Source organism: Ranitomeya imitator, chromosome 3 (genome assembly GCF_032444005.1).
Source record: "Ranitomeya imitator isolate aRanImi1 chromosome 3, aRanImi1.pri, whole genome shotgun sequence".
NCBI classification, from domain to species: Eukaryota; Metazoa; Chordata; class Amphibia; order Anura; family Dendrobatidae; genus Ranitomeya; species Ranitomeya imitator.
The window spans coordinates 13881316-13901692 of NC_091284.1; the positions used below are offsets into that span (position 1 = coordinate 13881316).

Consider the following 20377-nt stretch of genomic DNA (forward strand, 5'->3'; position numbering starts at 1 on the left):
ATCTGGTAGAAGGTTTACACAGTAAAATATCGATATTTGCAGATGATACAAAACTATGTTAAGCAGTTAATACAAGAGAAGATAGTATTCTGCTACAGATGGATCTGGATAAGTTGGAAACTTGGGCTGAACGGTGGCAGATGAGGTTTAACAATGATAAATGTAAGGTTATACACATGGGAAGAGGGAATCAATATCACCATTACACACTGAACGGGAAACCACTGGGTAAATCTGACAGGGAGAAGGACTTGGGGATCCTAGTTAATGATAAACTTACCTGGAGCAGCCAGTGCCAGGCAGCAGCTGCCAAGGCAAACAGGATCATGGGGTGCATTAAAAGAGGTCTGGATACACATGATGAGAGCATTATACTGCCTCTGTACAAATCCCTAGTTAGACCGCACATGGAGTACTGTGTCCAGTTTTGGGCACCGGTGCTCAGGAAGGATATAATGGAACTAGAGAGAGTACAAAGGAGGGCAACAAAATTAATAAAGGGGATGGGAGAACTACAATACCCAGATAGATTAGCGAAATTAGGATTATTTAGTCTAGAAAAAAGACGACTGAGGGGCGATCTAATAACCATGTATAAGTATATAAGGGGACAATACAAATATCTCGCTGAGGATCTGTTTATACCAAGGAAGGTGACGGGCACAAGGGGGCATTCTTTGCGTCTGGAGGAGAGAAGGTTTTTCCACCAACATAGAAGAGGATTCTTTACTGTTAGGGCAGTGAGAATCTGGAATTGCTTGCCTGAGGAGGTGGTGATGGCGAACTCAGTCGAGGGGTTCAAGAGAGGCCTGGATGTCTTCCTGGAGCAGAACAATATTGTATCATACAATTATTAGGTTCTGTAGAAGGACGTAGATCTGGGTATTTATTATGATGGAATATAGGCTGAACTGGATGGACAAATGTCTTTTTTCGGCCTTACTAACTATGTTACTATGTTACTATGACCTCTGTCATTGCCAACAAAGGATATATTACAAAGTATTGAGATGAAATTTTGTTTCTGACCAAATACTTATTTTCCACCATAATATGCAAATAAAATGTTAAAAAAAACAGACAATGTGATTTTCTGGATTTTTTTTTCTCAGTTTGTCTCCCATAGTTGAGGTCTACCTATGATGTAAATTACAGACGCCTCTCATCTTTTTAAGTGGTGGAACTTGCACTATTGCTGACTGACTAAATACTTTTTTGCCCCACTGTATAATACCCCTGTAATACCCTCTTACCTGTAATCTCCAGCACATGGGGGTATAGAAGGTGTGGGGTACATATAACACCCCAGTAATACCCTCTTACCTGTTATCTCCAGCTGGTATTCCCGGATCTCCTCACTGACTGGGTTTGTGATCCGGACACAGAATCTCCTCTCGGCATCGTCTCTCTGGGGTCTTGGGAAAATCACCGTCCTATTATCATCTATCAGTCGATATCGGTCAGGGAGAAGCCCCCCGTCCACCTCCCAGGTCACAGCCGTCCCCTCTCCAGAGAACTGGACGCTCACAGCGATGTCCTCACCCGGCCGGCTGCTGTTACTGGTGATGTTGGAGATGAGAACTGGATCTGGAAGTATAAGGAGAAGGTCGGTCACTAGCAGATAAGAAACGAAACAAAGTAAGGTTATTTTTTTTCATGTGGACATGACTTTGGGGAACCAGAAGTTATAATCCAATACATAATTTGTGACTACCCTAGTGTAGTAGAAAATCGTGCTATGTTATTTTTGAACAGATAAAGTCCAACGTGCAACATTTTGAACGATAAGGCAACTTTTTGCTCTTTTAATAAAAACAAAAAAAAGACAAATAGGGTGCATCTGGGATTTTATGCAAGAGTTAAGATTCATCATTTTAGATACTGGGGTTTATTGGACCATAACAGTCGTACTCTCTTAACACAGAGCGGTGTGCGGCCTCCTTGGAGTTTACGCCCTTTTGGCCATCACTGATAGAAGATCAGACCAATTCTATTGCTTTATGGTGACACAAGACCATCAGGCAGACGCTTACCTGCTTTGTGATACATTCGAGTTTATCTGAGTGGGAGTCTGTTCAGGACCATTTACTACATTAAAGCTAAAAAGGTTAAAACATAGAAACAGCTGCAGCCACCGAGCAGCGGGACATCTCTTCTACCACCGAGGCACACTGAGCCATTTGGTTTGTTGGGTCTCCAACATTTATATTCACATGAAACACATTGTTCTTTATTTATTTATTTTATTTTGATTTTGACAGTCAGCTGAGACAATTATTGACAAAGTGCAATGTTGCGTTACAACACCAAACAGTGAAGGGCACGATTGTTACAAATGTGGAATTTCTTAGAAACCGCTGCTATATTTATTAGGAGACCCTTTACTAAAAAATGTCCCCAGGCCGACATCCATCCACACTTTGCTGATTTAAACATATCTGAGTTGGCTGAGGCTCAGTGTGAAGCCCTGGATGCAGACCTATTTACAGTATGTGTGTGTAACACACCACACCCTGATGGGTTTCCCTTGGAGGTCTAAGGCTGGTTTCACATTTGCGTTTTTTTTTTTGCGTTTTTGCGCTAAAAAACGCAAAAAAACACATGCGTTTTTTCCCCTATACTTAACATTAAAAATGCATGCATTTTTGCATGCGTTTTGACGCGTTTTGACGACGCATGCGTTTTTTCTCTGCATGCGTTTTGTTGCAGAAATGCAACATGTAGTAATTTTAGCGGCGTTTTTTTGTGGCAAAAAAAAAAAGTATTGATGTCTATGTAAACGCATGTGTTTTTATGCGTTTGCATGCGTTTTTATAGAAAAACACAAGAATACACACTTATAAGCCACCCCCCCAACCCTAACCCTAACACAAACTCTAACCCAAACTCTAACCCAAACTCTAACACAAACTCTAACACAAACTGTAACACAAACTGTAACACAAACTGTAACACAAACTCTAACACAAACCCTAACCCAAACCCTAACCCTAACTGTTGTGAATTCCACTCTTGGGTTCCCTCCGGTGGTTGTAAGTAGCATTTTTGTGAGTTCTGCTCTTGGGCTCCCTCCTGTGGTTTTGAGTGGTATGGCTGCTTCTTGGATTTAGCTTCAGCAGCTGTTTTCACTGATCGTCTTTCTGGCTCGGCTATATTAGTCTGGCCTTATCCCTCATTCAATGCCAGTTGTCAATTGTTCCAGCCTGGAGTCATTGCTCTTAGGACTTTCCTGACACTCTGACCAGTTCAGCAAAGCTAAGTCCTTGCTTGTCCTTTTGCAGTTCACTTGTTGTGGACTTTGTTGTTCAGCACTTTCTATGTTTTTGCTCATTTGTCCAGCTTATCAGTATGGCTCTATTCAGCTAAGCTGGAAGCTCTGGGCAGCAGAGTTTGCCCTCCACACCTTTAGTCAGGTGTGGAGATTTTTGCATTTCTCTGCGGTGGACTTTTTCTAGTTTTTATTACTGACCGCACAGCGTTCTGTCCTGTACTATTTCTATCTAGCTAGAAGTGGCCTCCTGTGCTAAATCTTGTTTCATACTACGTATGTCATTTCCTTCTCCTCTCATAGTCATTATTTATGGGGGGCTAATCTATCCTTTGAGGATTTTCTCTGAGGCAAGATAGTTTTCCTGCTTCTATCTTTAGGGGTAGTTAGCTCTTAGGCTGTGACGAGATGCCTAGGGAGAGTTAGGAGCATCCCACGGCTACTTCTAGTGTTGTGTTGAGCTTAGGGACTGCGGTCAGTATAGTTACCACCTGCTCAGAGCTAGTCGCATGTCGCTCCTTAATCACCAGACCATAACACCTAACAGAAACTCTAACCCTAAAACACAAACTCTAACCCTAACCCAAACTCTAACCAAAACTGTAACACAAACTCTAACACGAACTGTAACACAAACTCTAACCCAAACTCTAACACAATCTCTAACACAAACCCCAACCCTAACTCAAACTCTAACCCTAACCCTAACGCTAAGGGATCCTAACCCCAAGGGTTAGGGTTAGGATCCCTAGGGTTAGGGTTAGGATCCCTAGGGTTAGGGTTAGGGTTACAGTTTGGGTTTGTGTTAGGGTTTGTGTTAGGGTTTGTGTTAGAGTTTGTGTTAGAGTTTGTGTTAGAGTTTGTGTTAGAGTTTGTGTTAGAGTTTGTGTTAGAGTTTGTGTTAGAGTTTGGGTTAGGGTTAGAGTTTGTGTGTTAGGGTTAGGATCCCTAGTGTTAGGGTTAGGGTTTGTGTTAGGGTTAGGATCCCTAGGGTTAGGGGTAGGGTTAGAGTTTGGGTTAGGGTTAGGGTTTGTCTTAGGGTTTGTCTTAGGGTTTGTCTTAGGGTTTGTCTTAGGGTTTGGGTTAGGGTTTGTCTTAGGGTTTGTCTTAGGGTTTGTCTTAGGGTTTGTCTTAGGGTTTGTCTTAGGGTTTGTCTTAGGGTTTGGGTTAGAGTTTGGGTTAGAGTTTGGGTTAGAGTTTGGGTTAGAGTTTGTGTTAGAGTTTGGGTTAGAGTTTGGGTTAGGGTTAGAGTTTGTGTGTTAGGGTTAGGATCCCTAGTGTTAGGGTTAGGGTTTGTGTTAGGGTTAGGATCCCTAGGGTTAGGGGAAGGGTTTGTGTTAGGGTTAGGATCCCTAGGGTTACTAGGGATCCTAACCCTAACCCTAGGTATTTATGTTTATAGTGGGTTTTCTAGTTGATTTTGATGATTGGCAGCTGTCACACACTTCTCATCATGCGTTTCAAAAACGCAAACGCAGGAAAAAACGTGTTTAAACGCGTCAAAACGCCGCATTTGCATTAAAACATGCAAAAACGCATGCACCAAAAAAACGCAGCGTTTAAACGCGTTTAAACGTGTTTTTGCACCAAATGCATTTGCGTTTAAAACGCTGCGTTTTTAAACGCAAGTGTGAAACCAGCCTAAGGCAACTATCAGCATGGTTTGGTGTCTCACGTACATGTTAAGATTAGGTAATTCAGTACCACAATGGACATAGAAGTCAGAGCACATACAGTGACCTGACAATAACCCAAAAACATAGAATGAGCTCTGAGACGTGGGAACTCTGCTGACCGCAATCCCTAATCCTCTCCAACCACACTAGAGGCAGCCGTGGATTGCGCCTAACGCTCCCTATGCAACTCGGCACAGCCTGAGAAACTAGCTAGCCTGAAGATAGAAAATAAGCCTACCTTGCCTCAGAGAAATACCCCAAAGGAAAAGGCAGCCCCCACATATAATGACTGTGAGTAAAGATGAAAAGACAAACGTAGAGATGAAATAGATTTAGCAAAGTGAGGCCCGACTTTCTGAACAGAGCGAGGATAGGAAAGGTAACTTTGCGGTCAACACAAAACCCTACATATAACCACGCAAAGGGGGCAAAAAGACCCTCCGTACCGACTAACGGCACGGAGGTACACCCTCTGCGTCCCAGAGCTTCCAGCAAACAAGAAAAACCAAACAAGCAAGCTGGACAGAAAAAAACGGCAAACAAAAATAACAAAAGCGGAACTTAGCTATGCAGAGCAGCAGGCCACAGGAACGATCCAGGAGGAAGCAAGTCCAATACTAGAACATTGACTGGAGGCCAGGATCAAAGCACTAGGTGGAGTTAAATAGAGCAGCACCTAACGACTTCACCACATCACCTGAGGAAGGAAACTCAGAAGCCGCAGTACCACTCTCCTCCACCAACGGAAGCTCATAGAGAGAATCAGCCGAAGTACCACTTGTGACCACAGGAGGGAGCTCTGCCACAGAATTCACAACAGTACCCCCCCCCCCTTGAGGAGGGGTCACCGAACCCTCACCAGAGCCCCCAGGACGACCAGGATGAGCCATATGAAAGGCACGAACAAGATCGGGAGCATGGACATCAGAGGCAAAGACCCAGGAATTATCTTCCTGAGCATAACCCTTCCACTTAACCAGATACTGGAGTTTCCGTCTTGAAACACGAGAATCCAAAATCTTCTCCACAATATACGTTATGGATGGAAAAAGAATCAGGAAGGGTCAAACGAAAAGACACAGGATTAAGAACCTCAGAAATCCTATACGGACCAATGAAACGAGGTTTAAACTTAGGAGAGGAAACCTTCATAGGAATATGACGAGAAGCAGTAGCGTAGCTACCGGGGGGGCAGAGGGGGCCATCGCCCCGGGCCCCGTGCTCTGAGGGGGCCCACCCGGAGCTACGCTACTGTAACTGCATCGGCGGGCGCAGCGCGCCGATGCAGTTACATTCTGCGACAGGGCAGGGAGAATCGATCTCCCTGCTCTGCCGCTATAGGGCCCCTGAGCACTGCAGGCGGGGGGGGGGGCCGGTGCCAGCAGTGGGCCCCCCCCCCGCCCGTTATCGCAAGGTGAGCTGTACCGGCATCTAGCCGATACAGCTCACCGCAGTGATGAGGGAAGGAGCGCTGCGCTGCGCTCCTTCTCCCATCATCCCCCACACTGACAGCGGGCGCGATGACGTCACTGTCCGGCGCCCGCAGTCAGTGTAGATGAGCGGGAGCAGGGAGCGCCGCTGGAACAGGGAGGAAGAGAGGTGAGTATTTGTTTAGTTTATTTATACGATCTGCCTATTGGGGGGGGGTGCTGCATTATTTACATGATCTGCCTATTGGGAGGGGGGGTGCTGCATTATTTACATGATCTGCCTATTGGGGGGGGGGGTGCTGCACATGATCTGCCTATTGGGGGGGTGCTGCATTATTTACATGATCTGCCTATTGGGGGGGTGCTGCATTATTTACATGATCTGCCTATTGGGGGGGGGGGGGGGTGCTGCATTATTTACATGATCTGCCTAATGGGAGGGGGGGGGGTTCTGCATTATTTACATGATCTGCCTATTGGGGGGGTGCTGCATTATTTACATGATCTGCCTATTGGGGGGGTGCTGCATTATTTACATGATCTGCCTATTGGGGGGGGGGGTGCTGCATTATTTACATGATCTGCCTATTGGGGGGGGGGTGCTGCATTATTTACATGATCTGCCTATTGGGGGGGGTGCTGCATTATTTACATGATCTGCCTATTGGGGGGGGTGCTACCTTATTTACATGATCTGCCTATTGGGGGGGGGGGGTGCTGCTTTATTTATAAGATCTGATCTGCCTATTGGGGGGGGGGGTGCTGCCTTATTTACAGGATCTGTCTATTGGGGGGCGGGGGTGTGTGCTGCCTTATTTACAGGATCTGCCTATTAGGGGGGTGTGCTGCCTTATTCTACAGGATCTGCCTATGGGGTGGTGCTGCCTTATACTACAGGGTCTGCCTATAGGGGTGCTGCCTTGTGCTATATTGAGGACTATCTGGCACATTATACTATATGGCGTTTATCTATGGGGCCATTATACAGTATGGGGATTACAGTGTTGGAGCCATCAAACAGTTTGAAGGCTACTAAGGGGTCAGTATACTGTGTGGGTGGTACTATACAGTTAGGGGGCATTATACTGTGTACAGGGGAGCTGTACGGGGGGGAGACTCGGGACATTATTAAGTGTAAAGTGGGCACTTATTGAAATAGGGGAACTCAGGTTACTGTGACTATCAAAGGGGCACACAGATGGCATTATTACTTTCTAGGGGGCAAAATGTGGGCTCTGTCACATACAGCAGCAGCGGCTCAGTATTGGGGTATCAGGTGCAGTAATAGGGACACATACGGCAGCAGTGGCTCAGTAATGGGGTATCAGGGGCAGTAATAGGGACACATACGGCAGCAGCGGCTCAGTATTGGGGTATCAGGTGCAGTAATAGGGACACATACGGCAGCAGTGGCTCAGTATTGGGGTATCAGGTGCAGTAATAGGGACACATACGGCAGCAGTGGCTCAGTATTGGGGTATCAGGTGCAGTAATAGGGACACATATGGCAGCAGCGGCTCAGTAATGGGGTATCAGGTGCAGTAATAGGGACACATACGGCAGCAGTGGCTCAGTATTGGGGTATCAGGTGCAGTAATAGGGACACATACGGCAGCAGCGGCTCAGTAATGGGGTATCAGGGGCAGTAATAGGGACACATACGGCAGCAGCGGCTCAGTATTGGGGTATCAGCAGGATTAGGGGTTTGTGCAGGTTGGGAATAGATGCTGATGTGGCTGGAATGTGAGAAGTGAAATGTGTCTTTGTTGTTTTCTCTGCAGACAAGTTGTAGCTGAAAGAAGTCGTCATGTCGGTCTGGGCCAGATGGAAAAGACGGGAAAAGTGACGATTCCATCATAAAGAACGTCAGCGGTTAGACATTATATGTAATTGTGCTGTGATTTGTTATATGTTCTGTAGGGCTGGTATCTACCACTGACCATATGGCGGTAATATCCTTGTTGGTCGTTATATAGAGATTATCTTCAGTAACAGCGCGGTCATCTGCTGAGGTTCTCCTACACTATTAGGGGGCGTCACCCAGTTGTAATCAAGGTTACCTGGTTAGGGGCCCACTCAGAAGCTTCGCCCCCCCTGGATCAAACCCCTAGCTACGCCTCTGACGAGAAGACAACCAAACCAAATCCCCAACACGAAGTCGGGGACCCACACAGCGTCTGCGATTAGCGAAACGTTGAGTCTTCTCCTGGGACAAGGTCAAATTGTCCACTACATGAGTCCAAATCTGTTGCAACCTGTCCACCACAGTATCCACACCAGGACAGTCCAAAGACTCAACCTGCCCTGAAGAGAAACGAGGATGGAACCCATAGTTGCAGAAAAACGGCGAAACCAAGGTAGCCGAGCTGGCCCGATTATTAAGGGCGAACTCAGCCAAAGGCAAAAAGGACACCCAGTCATCCTGATCAGCAGAAACAAAGCATCTCAGATATGTTTCCAAGGTCTGATTGGTTCGTTCGGTCTGGCCATTAGTCTGAGGATGGAAAGCCGAGGAAAAAGACAAGTCAATGCCCATCCTTGCACAAAAGGCTCGCCAAAACCTCGAAACAAACTGGGAACCTCTGTCAGAAACGATATTCTCTGGAATGCCATGTAAACGAACCACATGCTGGAAGAACAATGGCACCAAATCAGAGGAGGAAGGTAATTTAGACAAGGGTACCAAATGGACCATCTTAGAGAAGCAATCACAAACCACCCAAATGACTGACATTTTTTGAGAGACGGGAAGATCTGAAATAAAATCCATAGAGATATGTGTCCAAGGCCTCTTCGGGACTGGCAAGGGCAAAAGCAACCCACTGGCACGAGAACAGCAGGGCTTAGCCCGAGCACAAATCCCACAGGACTGCACAAAAGAACGCACATCCCGCGACAGAGATGGCCACCAAAAGGATATAGCCACTAACTCTCTGGTACCAAAGATTCCAGGATGACCAGCCAACACCGAACAATGAACCTCAGAGATAACTTTATTCGTCCACCTATCAGGGACAAACAGTTTCTCCGCTGGGCAACGATCAGGTTTATTAGCCTGAAATTTTTGCAGCACCCGCCGCAAATCAGGGGAGATGGCAGACACAATTACTCCCTCTTTGAGAATACCCGCCGGCTCAGATACACCCGGAGAGTCGGGCACAAAACTCCTAGACAGAGCATCCGCCTTCACATTTTTAGAGCCCAGAAGGTACGAAACCTCAAAGTCAAAACGGGCAAAAAACAGCGACCAACGAGCCTGTCTAGGATTCAACCGCTTGGCAGACTCGAGATAAGTCAAGTTCTTATGATCAGTCAAGACCACCACGCCATGCTTAGCTCCTTCAAGCCAATGACGCCACTCCTCGAATGCCCACTTCATGGCCAGCAACTCTCGATCGCCAACATCATAATTTCGCTCAGCAGGCGAAAACTTCCTGGAAAAGAAGGCGCATGGTTTCATCACCGAGCAATCAGAACTTCTCTGCGACAAAACAGCCCCCGCTCCAATCTCAGAAGCATCAACCTCGATCTGGAACGGAAGCGAAACATCTGGTTGACACAACACAGGGGCAGAAGAAAAACGACGCTTCAACTCTTGAAAAGCTTCCACAGCAGCAGAAGACCAATTGACCACATCAGCACCCTTCTTGGTCAAATCGGTCAATGGTTTAGCAATAGTAGAAAAATTGCAGATGAAGCGACGATAAAAATTAGCAAAGCCCAGGAACTTTTGCAGACTTTTCAGATATGTCGGCTGAGTCCAATCATGGATGGCTTAGACCTTAACAGGGTCCATCTCGATAGTAGAAGGGGAAAAAATGAACCCCAAAAATGAAACCTTCTGAACACCAAAGAGACACTTTGATCCCTTCATAAACAAAGAATTAGCACGCAGGACCTGAAACACCGTTCTGACCTGCTTCACATGCGACTCCCAATCATCCGAGAAGACCAAAATATCATCCAAGTACACAATCAGGAATTTATCCAGGTACTCTCGGAAGATGTCATGCATAAAGGTCTGAAACACTGATGGAGCATTGGCAAGTCCGAATGGCATTACTAGGTACTCAAAATGGCCCTCGGGCGTATTAAATGCAGTTTTCCATTCATCGCCTCGCTTAATACGCACTAGATTATACGCACCACGAAGATCTATCTTGGTGAACCAACTAGCCCCCTTAATCCGAGCAAACAAATCAGATAACAGCAGCAAGGGGTACTGAAATTTAACCGTGATCTTAATTAGAAGGCGGTAATCTATACAAGGTCTCAGCGAACCATCCTTCTTGGCCACAAAAAAGAACCCCGCTCCTAATGGCGACGATGACAGGCAAATATGCCCCTTCTCCAAGGACTCCTTCACGTAACTCCGCATAGTGGCGTGCTCAGGCACAGATAAATTAAAAAGTCGACCTTTTGGGAATTTACTACCAGGAATAAAATCGATAGCACAATCACAATCCCTATGCGGAGGTAGGGTATCGGACTTGGGCTCATCAAATACATCCCGGTAATCAGACAAGAACTCTGGGACCTCAGAAGGGGTGGATGACAAAATAGACAAAAATGGGACATCACCATGTACCCCCTGACAACCCCAGCTGGACACAGACATGGATTTCCAATCTAATACTGGATTATGGACTTGTAGCCATGGCAACCCCAACACGACCACATCATGCAGATTATGCAACACCAGAAAGCGAATAACCTCCTGATGTGCAGGAGCCATGCACATGGTCAGCTGGGTCCAGTACTGAGGCTTATTCTTGGCCAAAGGCGTAGCATCAATTCCTCTCAATGGAATAGGACACTGCAAGGGCTCCAAGAAAAACCCACAACGCCTAGCATACTCCAAGTCCATCAAATTCTGGGCAGCGCCTGAATCCACAAATGCCATGACAGAATAAGATGACAAAGAGCAGATCAAGGTAACGGACAAAAGAAATTTTGACTGTACCGTACCAATGGTGGCAGACCTAGCGAACCGCTTAGTGCGCTTAGGACAATCAGAGATAGCATGAGTGGAATCACCACAGTAGAAACACAGCCCATTCTGACGTCTGTGTTCTTGCCGCTCAACTCTGGTCAAAGTCCTATCGCACTGCATAGGCTCAGGTTTATGCTCAGATAATACCGCCAAATGGTGCACAGATTTACGCTCACGCAAGCGTCGACCGATCTGAATGGCCAAAGACATAGACTCATTCAGACCAGCAGGCATAGGAAATCCCACCATGACATCCTTAAGGGCTTCAGAAAGACCCTTTCTGAAAATAGCTGTGAGCGCACCTTCATTCCATTGAGTGAGTACGGACCACTTTCTAAATTTCTGACAATATACTTCTATTTCATCCTGACCCTGACACAGAGCCAGCAAATTTTTCTCTGCCTAATCCACTGAATTAGGTTCATCGTACAGCAATCCGAGCGCCAGGAAAAACGCATCAATATTACTTAATGCAGGATCTCCTGGTGCAAGAGAAAATGCCCAGTCCTGAGGGTCGCCACGTAAAAAAGAAATAATGATCCTAACTTGTTGAACTGGGTCACCAGAGGAGCGAGGTTTCAAAGCCAGAAATAGTTTACAATTATTTTTGAAACTCAGAAATTTAGTTCTATCTCCAAAAAAACAAATCAGGAATAGGAATTCTTGGTTCTAACATAGAATTCTGAACCACAAAGTCTTGAATATTTTGTACTCTTGCCGTGAGCTGATCCACACATGAAGACAGACCTTTAATGTCCATCGCTACACCTGTGTCCTGAACCACCCAAATGTCTAGGGGAAAAAAAAGGCAAAACACAGTGCAGAGAAAAAAAAATGGTCTCAGAACTTCTTTTTTCCCTCTATTGAGAATCATTAGTACTTTGGGCCTCCAGTACTGTTATGATTAGGTAATTCAGTACCACAATGGACATAGAAGTCAGAGCACATACAGTGACCTGACAATAACCCAAAAACATAGAACGAGCTCTGAGACGTGGGAACTCTGCTGACCGCAATCCCTAATCCTCTCCAACCACACTAGAGGCAGCCGTGGATTGCGCCTAACGCTCCCTATGCAACTCGGCACAGCCTGAGAAACTAGCTAGCGTGAAGATAGAAAATAAGCCTACCTTGCCTCAGAGAAATACCCCAAAGGAAAAGGCAGCCCCCACATATAATGACTGTGAGTAAAGATGAAAAGACAAACGTAGAGATGAAATAGATTTAGCAAAGTGAGGCCCGACTTTCTGAACAGAGCGAGGATAGGAAAGGTAACTTTGCGGTCAACACAAAACCCTACAAATAACCACGCAAAGGGGGCAAAAAGACTCTCCGTACCGACTAACGGCACGGAGGTACACCCTCTGCGTCCCAGAGCTTCCAGCAAGCAAGAAAAACCAAACAAGCAAGCTGGACAGAAAAAAACAGCAAACAAAAATAACAAAAGCGGAACTTAGCTATGCAGAGCAGCAGGCCACAGGAACGATCCAGGAGGAAGCAAGTCCAATACTAGAATATTGACTGGAGGCCAGGATCAAAGCACTAGGTGGAGTTAAATAGAGCAGTACCTAACGACTTCACCACATCACCTGAGGAAGGAAACTCAGAAGCCGCAGTACCACTCTCCTCCACCAACGGAAGCTCATAGAGAGAATCAGCCGAAGTACCACTTGTGACCACAGGAGGGAGCTCTGCCACAGAATTCACAACACGTACAGTACAGACCAAAAGTTTGGACACACCTTCTCATTCAAAGATTTTTCTGTATTTTCATGACTAAGAAAATTGTACATTCACACTGAAGGCATCAAAACTATGAATTAACACGTGGAATTCTATTCTTAACAAAAAAAGTGTGAAACAACTGAAAATATGTCATATTCTAGGTTCTTCAAAGTAGCCACCTTTTGCTTTGATTACTGCTTTGCACACTCTTGGCATTCTCTTGATTAGCTTCAAGTGGTAGTCACTGGAAATGGTCTTCCAACAGTCTTGAAGGAGTTTCCAGAGATACTTAGCACTTGTTGGCCCTTTTGCCTTCACTCTGCGGTCTAGCTCACCCCAATCCATCTCAATTGGGTTCAGGTCTGGTGATTGTGGAGGCCAGGTCATCTGGCGTAGCACCCCATCACTCTCCTTCTTGGTCAAATAGCCCTTACACAGCCTGGAGGTGTGTTTGGGGTCATTGTCCTGTTGAAAAATAAGTGATGGTCCAACTAAACGCAAACCGGATGGAACAGCATGCCACTGCAAGATGCTGTGGTAGCCATGCTGGTTCAGTATGCCTTCAATTTCGAATAAATCCCCAACAGTGTCACCAGCAAAGCCCCCCACACCATCACACCTCCTCCTCCATGCTTCACGGTGGGAACCAGGCACGTAGAGTCCATCCATGGTTGGAACCACCATCTCTTGCATGGCTTGACCATTCCTTCCATTAACTCTTTCTACCATAGGAATAGGCACCTGTATTACAGAAGACTCCAAGCTTTCCTCGCATGCTCCAGCCACCTAGCAGCATCTTCATTCCTCACATATATGTACGCACATATCTCAAGTGCATGTCACTCAGGGTAGCTACTCTCTTCGCTGTGACTTCAGTTGTGAACAGTATCACTAACTGACTAGTTTCCAGGGTCCAGTTCACCTTACACGCCTCCACAGCCTTCTTGAACTCTTGATGCATAGACTCCCTGGCACATGCCTCTCTCATGTCTTCATGTACGTCTATCAAGCATTTAAACAGAGAAGTCTCCTTCTCTTCTGTTGTCAATAGACATCCATCTTGGTCAGTCCTCAGAGCCATCTTTCTCTGAATGTCACCTACTCCCACATGTTTGGCCAGGATAGACACCTGCTGCTCCATCTTTCTCATGGCTGCTGTATTCATTGACTGGCTTTCTGCCAGGCGACCTCTGAGCTCAGACACCTCTTTCTCCAAGGCACTCACTCAGTACTCAGCAGCCTGTCTCCGAAGCTTCTCTTGCTTCAGTTGGGTTTCTACTGTTCCCTTGACCCTCCTTAGCTCGCTTCCTCCATCCTCTGGATTGGTTGAGCTTTCATCACTTGAGGAGGTATCTGCTTCAGGCCCCACTTCTTTGGTGGCTTCCTCTACTTCTGCACCCACGGTCTTCACCTGGGACTCAGCCGTATCATCTTCATCTACGTCTTGATTCTCTGGGACTTCAGAGAACGACAGCTTCTCAGCATCCGGACCGTTCGAGCATTCACCTTGTGGTGTACTGTCGTTCCACTGTGTCAGTGCTTTGGACATCACAACATTGTACTCTACCCTAGCGGTTGCTATGGGGCAACATGAATGTATCCATCTTCCTTCTACAGTCTGGAAGAGAATCCACATCCATAGAAACCTTCAAAAAGAACCTGAAGACTCATCTCTTCCGACAAGCCTACAGCCTGCAGTGATCCTCAACCTACTGAACAGCCGTACAGCCAGCTCTTCCCTCTCCTAGTGTATCCTCACCCACCCCCTGCAGACTGTGAGCCCTCGCGGGCAGGGTCCTCCCTCCTTATGTACTCGTGTGCCTTGTTATCTGCTCATGTTTAATGTATTTGTCTATATTTGCCCCGTTTTCACATGTAAAGCGCCATGGAATAAATGGCGCTATAAAAATGTATAATAATAATAATAATAATAATAATCCTGAACAAAAGCACAAGATACTGTTTCTCTTTTATTCATTTCTTCACAGGGTGCAACTGGTTCAACTTCTTTGCGCCTTTATGCAGCACCCCAGAGACCTGGTAGTTGCAGTAGTGTCGCTCTGCCACTAAGGGGAGTGATGGTACGTCTGATGGCACTAAAGGAGTTCACCTGACCAGGTATCACAAGCACACATTACACTTCACACTCCGGCCACTAGGGGGAGCAAAAGGTTTTATTTATTAGGCCACTCCTCACACTGGTAAAACTAGGGGTTGGATAGGAAGTTAGAACAGAAGCTGGCAGGGGGTGTTGCGGGGAAGATTCAGAGGGGTCCCTGTCAGGAGTGGGAACCTGGCAGAGACTTAGCGACAAGAACAGATCGTTACGGAGCCGCGCCTGCACTACCTTGCGGCGGCATCTAAAGAAAGGATACGAAGCGAAGGATATTGTGGACAGTGAGAAACAAGATCAAGCACAAAGGAGAACCAGTAGGAGTCGTGCCGTGAGAATGACAACATCCTACTGAGGCGCGTAGCCGGTGACCGGAACACCGAGGAAGTAACTGACTCTATGCCTTACTTCAAATACCGCAGGACAGTTAATTATAGGTTAGCTGTCTACCCTACATCACCTAAGCAGACATAGGGGGCAACCGTGGAGAGGGGCGTCTCTAGGGTCCCTGAAAAGCTCCAAGCCTTCCCGTCAAATGGGTGCGTCCTAGCCATAACACACTTGGGGGACGGAGAATAGAAAGAACGAACAAGATCTAGAAAGAATGAGAACAGAAGTTGTGAGGACTATCCCGAATGCTCAGCAGGGAAGCACTACAACACACAGGCGCTAGTGGTAGGCACTGATTTCCACCTGCAAAGGGAACTCTGGATGTGCCTTCGGACCGGTACCGAGTAACCCGCGGCCATGCGTCTGGGGGCGCTCCATTTACATCTCCGGCGCCGGGAGGACTTCCCCTTCTTGTGGGGCTCTTCTTTACTGTACTCCCTTACTTCCTCAGAGTCACAGTCCCCCCTGGAGTCTGTGTCACACCCCACAGTATGGTGAACCCCCTAGTCACTCTCTATCTGGGTGTTAGCTGCGCTTTTTTTTTCTACCACATAATTTTCAATCACATTGTGGTACCCTTCAGGTGACGTCAGGTCAGTAAGTTGGGCGGACGCATCCTTTCCTGTGGTCACCCGTATGTCCGACCTGTCAGTTTTGGGAGGTGTTACTGTCACAGTCGTGTCACTAAGTTGGGCCCGTCCACCATTTTCCTTGGTCATACCTAACTTAGGACTGTCAACTCTAGGGGGCGCATTCTCCACATTATTATCACCCACACACATTAATTCCACAGACACATTACCCTTTATCCACCAGTCCCACAGTGCTTACAAGTCCCGACCTATTACCATAGCATACAGTAAGTCCGGGACCATTCCTACTTCATGATACGTGGACACCTCAGCTGCGTCAATGTAGAGGCAGGGTGTCAAAGGTCGTTTAACGTCCCCACCTATGTCATTCACTCTTGTCCCCATCCTAGGAGGGGTCCTCAGCAAAGACGCTTTACTCCCTGGGTCTATCAGTCCTATCACCCATTCCCCATCCAACTAGAAGGGGCAGTACCAGAAGACCACGGCGTCTGATGGCTCCTGCTTTGCCGCTGAGAAGCACTTCTCCAGTGTATTAAAGGTGTTTGTTTTCTTTCAGCAGGACAGGGGTTAATAGGCCATGTGGAATTCCCTGCTTTCAGCTGTGCTCGGTTAGCCACTCCTCTCTCCTATTAAAGCTAGGCCTTCTGGTCAGATTTTTGTCTGAGATAGCACTTGCTTGATAGACCTGGAGTAGTGAGGAGCTGGTGTTTGGAGAGCTGGAGGAATTTGTTTGTATGCTTGGAAATTCCTCATCCTTGCCTGCCTTATTTACTTCTCCCATCCTTCACACCCTGGTGAATACCTCTGTTATTTGTGAGAGCATATTTTGTGTGAGTGGAGTTTACTTTTACCCTTGTCTTCGTTCCCCTGTTTGTCAGGTTGTTGTACTGTGGTACACGGTAGCACCTCTCTTCCCCGGTGGGGAGGGGGACAGACGCAGGGCTGCAGTTAGGAGACAGGGCAAGGGCGGAGGCCACGGCATCCTCGCCATCTGAGGTATCCCAGGGAACAGGGCGAGTTAGGGCACCCCCTTGAGCTAGGGCCAGGAAAGGTGCCCCTGGTCCCAGTTTACTCGCCAATCCAATCGTGACAATAGCATGGACCTGCATAGCACAATTGCCCCTGGCGACAGCTCGTCTGCACCACCCTTTTAATTTTGAGGTTCTGCCTCCTTTTGGGAAACTGCCATTGCCTAGGACTCCACCCCCTTTTGGGCAGATATCCCTGTTCAGGTTACTGCCCCCTTTTGGGACTCCACCCCTTTTTGGACAACTATCCCTGTTAGGGTTACAGCCCCTTTAGGGACTTCCCCCTCCCCCTTTGGGGCAACCATCCCTGTTTGGGTCACCACCCACTTTTAGGGACACTACCCCTTTCCTGGGTTTCACCCCGTGGTGTAATACTATTGTAGGAACTCTAGGATTCTGGTAGCGTGGGGCAATGAACAGACAGAGACGGGTTTCTTTAGTGCAAATAGTGTATTTGTACAACAGCAATAACACTCAAAACAATATACTGATAACCCTCAATAAAACAAGTCCCTTAACCATATGCAGAAAATCAGAAGAGTTCTTAGAGCAGAGTCCTCGGCAAGGTGAGTGTGACGGGTGACGTGGTGCAGATCCAAAACACTGTTGGTGCAGAAAGCGTCAAATCCAGGTATGTAGTAAACACAGGGAAGTCCAGAACAAGTCCTCAGGTTAATCCCAGGTGTGGCATGAACACGGGTAAGTCCAGGAACAAGTTCACATTAAAGTATTATACTGGTGTAATTTCCAGTAGCTCCCACTGGGGGGAGTAAATGAAGGATTAAGCAGCAAAACACTGTCCAGCAACAAAGTTCTAAAAGCACAGTTCCAAAACAGAGTTCTTACCAGGAGGAGTGAACCAAAGGTTAAGTCCAAACCCAACAGACTGAGAGTGTAACTTACATACTGTAGGCAGAGAATGTCCAGAGCCACGGGTAGAAGCACAGTAGAACAAGCAGCTGAGCTGAAGGATAAACGGAAGCCGAATACTCCAGCAAAGAGGCTGACACCTGACCCGGGTTTTAAACAAACGAACAGGAAGTAGGGCAGACAAAAACAGCAAACTCCATCTTAACAAAGGGCAAAATTATTCACAAGGTGACTTGGAAAACCCGAAATACTGACACGTGGACTCCCCCACAGTGTTTTTAGGCCTGAGTTCACACAGTACGCTTATGTCTCTCGGGCTTGTACTGGCCCTTTAAGAGGTTGCCCCCTCTGGACCTCTGATGTCCTCTCACAACACCTCACCAGCTACTGCTGGCACTGCCACAGCTCCTGCTGCAGCCACAAACCGCCGGCACCTCCGACTGCCGATTACAAGCCGATGCTGCTGCCACCTCAGCTCTTGCTGCTGCAGAACCTCTTGCTGCAACTGCAGCTCCTGCTCTGCAAGGCTCTACAATTGCTGTGCACGGCTCCATACTGCAGACTTCGTGGACCCTCCGATCCACAGCAAACCTTCGTAACCCCGCTGAGTTACTGCCAGAAGCTTGTAATCTTCGTGGACCCGCCGATCCACAGCAAACTTCGTAACCCTGCCGAGTTACAGCAATCACCTCCATATGTGCTTTCTGGACCGTTGCCCGCAGTCTATGTCATATGTGATACCGCAATCACTATCGGGTTTGGGGGAACACTTGCTTGCCAATGGGATAAATGCACAGGGGCATGATTTTTAACACAAAACAGTCTATCTGGTTTATTCAGGTATCATAAACCGCAACCACGAACAGTTCATTACATTACTTCATTTACGGCTTCATTTTGCAGACACTAAACATGCTGGACCTTACTCCATCCAGTTTCCATGGGTGACCACATGCCGCACAGTTCATTAGTTCATGGAACACAATAAGCACCAACAGTCTGTGGAGGTACCTTACAGGAGCTCCTGCTCCACCCGCTGACTCCTCATCAGTCCTTGTCAGTCCTCTCTCATGGGAAGCAGCCTTACAGGGATCATCAAATTGCCTGGCAGGCACACATCAGTTTGTTCCAGACCTACTGAAGGACAGTAGCTTTCCCAACACAGTAGCCGTCACCGGCTCTGCAGATCCGTGCCCTCACCTCGTGCTCTTCAGGGATCTGGTTCACACACAGGACCTCCCAACACAGAGGCCACTCAGGATCATGGCCTCACCAGGTGCTCTTCAGGGATCCGATCCCCACTCTGGACATCAACAACCAACACCCAGGCCTACGCAGTGTGCTGTTCAGGACGTCCGTCCCCACTTGGGACCGTCCAACACACAGGCCACCCTTTACAATTATAGAAACACAAATACTTGTGGGACTACAGGTCCCAGAACAACATTATCGGCGTACAGCGCAGACTCCCTCTGCGATACATACCGGCCATTTACAATCATGCCGGACATTGTCTCACCATCATATTTATGTGTGCGACTGCCATGCAGCCTCAATACGTCTCTGTGCGTATTCTGGGGAGAACATGCAGCGCCCCCTACCTGTAACAGGGGTCACTGCATCATTATATATACATACAGTGTGTTCCAAATTATTATGCAAATTGAATTTAAGTGTCAAAGATTTAATTGTTTTGTTTTTCAAATAAACTTGTGGATTTTATTGTGTCTCAGGGCTCAATGGATTACTGAAATCAATCTTAAAGAAATGTGATAATTAGTTTTCCAGGTGATTAAAGGAAAACTACTTAAAAATGATGTTCCACATTATTAAGCAGGCCACAGGTTTCAAGCAATATGGGAAATAAAAAGGATCTCTCTGCTGCTGAAAAGCGTTAAATAGTGCAATGCCTTGGTCAAGGTATGAAAACATTAGATATTTAAAAAAAACTTAAGAGTGATCATCATACTGTGAAGAGATTTGTGACTGAAATAGAGCACAGACAGAGTTCATGCAGATAAAGGCATAATGAGGAAGGTTTCTGCCAGAGAAATTTATTGGATTAAGAGAGCAGCTGCCAAAATACCATTACCAAGCAGCAAACAGTTATTTGAAGCTGCTGGTGCCTCTGGAGTCCCTCTAACCTCAAGGTGTAGGATCCTTCAAAGGCTTGCTGTGGTGCATAAACCTAGCATCCAGCCACCCCTAAACAGTGTTCACAAGCAGAAATGGTTGCATTGGGCCCAGACATACAGGAAGACTAATTTCCAAACAGTCTTGCTTACTGAGGA

General features: G+C 46.9%; 1 protein-coding gene across 5 annotated transcripts in view; it reads right to left on the reverse strand.

Annotated features, from left to right (window-relative positions):
* LOC138672487 (uncharacterized) overlaps positions 1-20377 on the reverse strand; it is a 210263-nt gene that overhangs the window by 36358 nt on the left and 153528 nt on the right. For all 5 annotated transcript variants that reach the window (XM_069760508.1, XM_069760509.1, XM_069760507.1 and 2 more), the window contains one exon: positions 1324-1587. In XM_069760508.1, coding sequence (XP_069616609.1) covers positions 1324-1587 — 264 coding nt within the window. The remainder of the gene's footprint in view (positions 1-1323; positions 1588-20377) is intronic.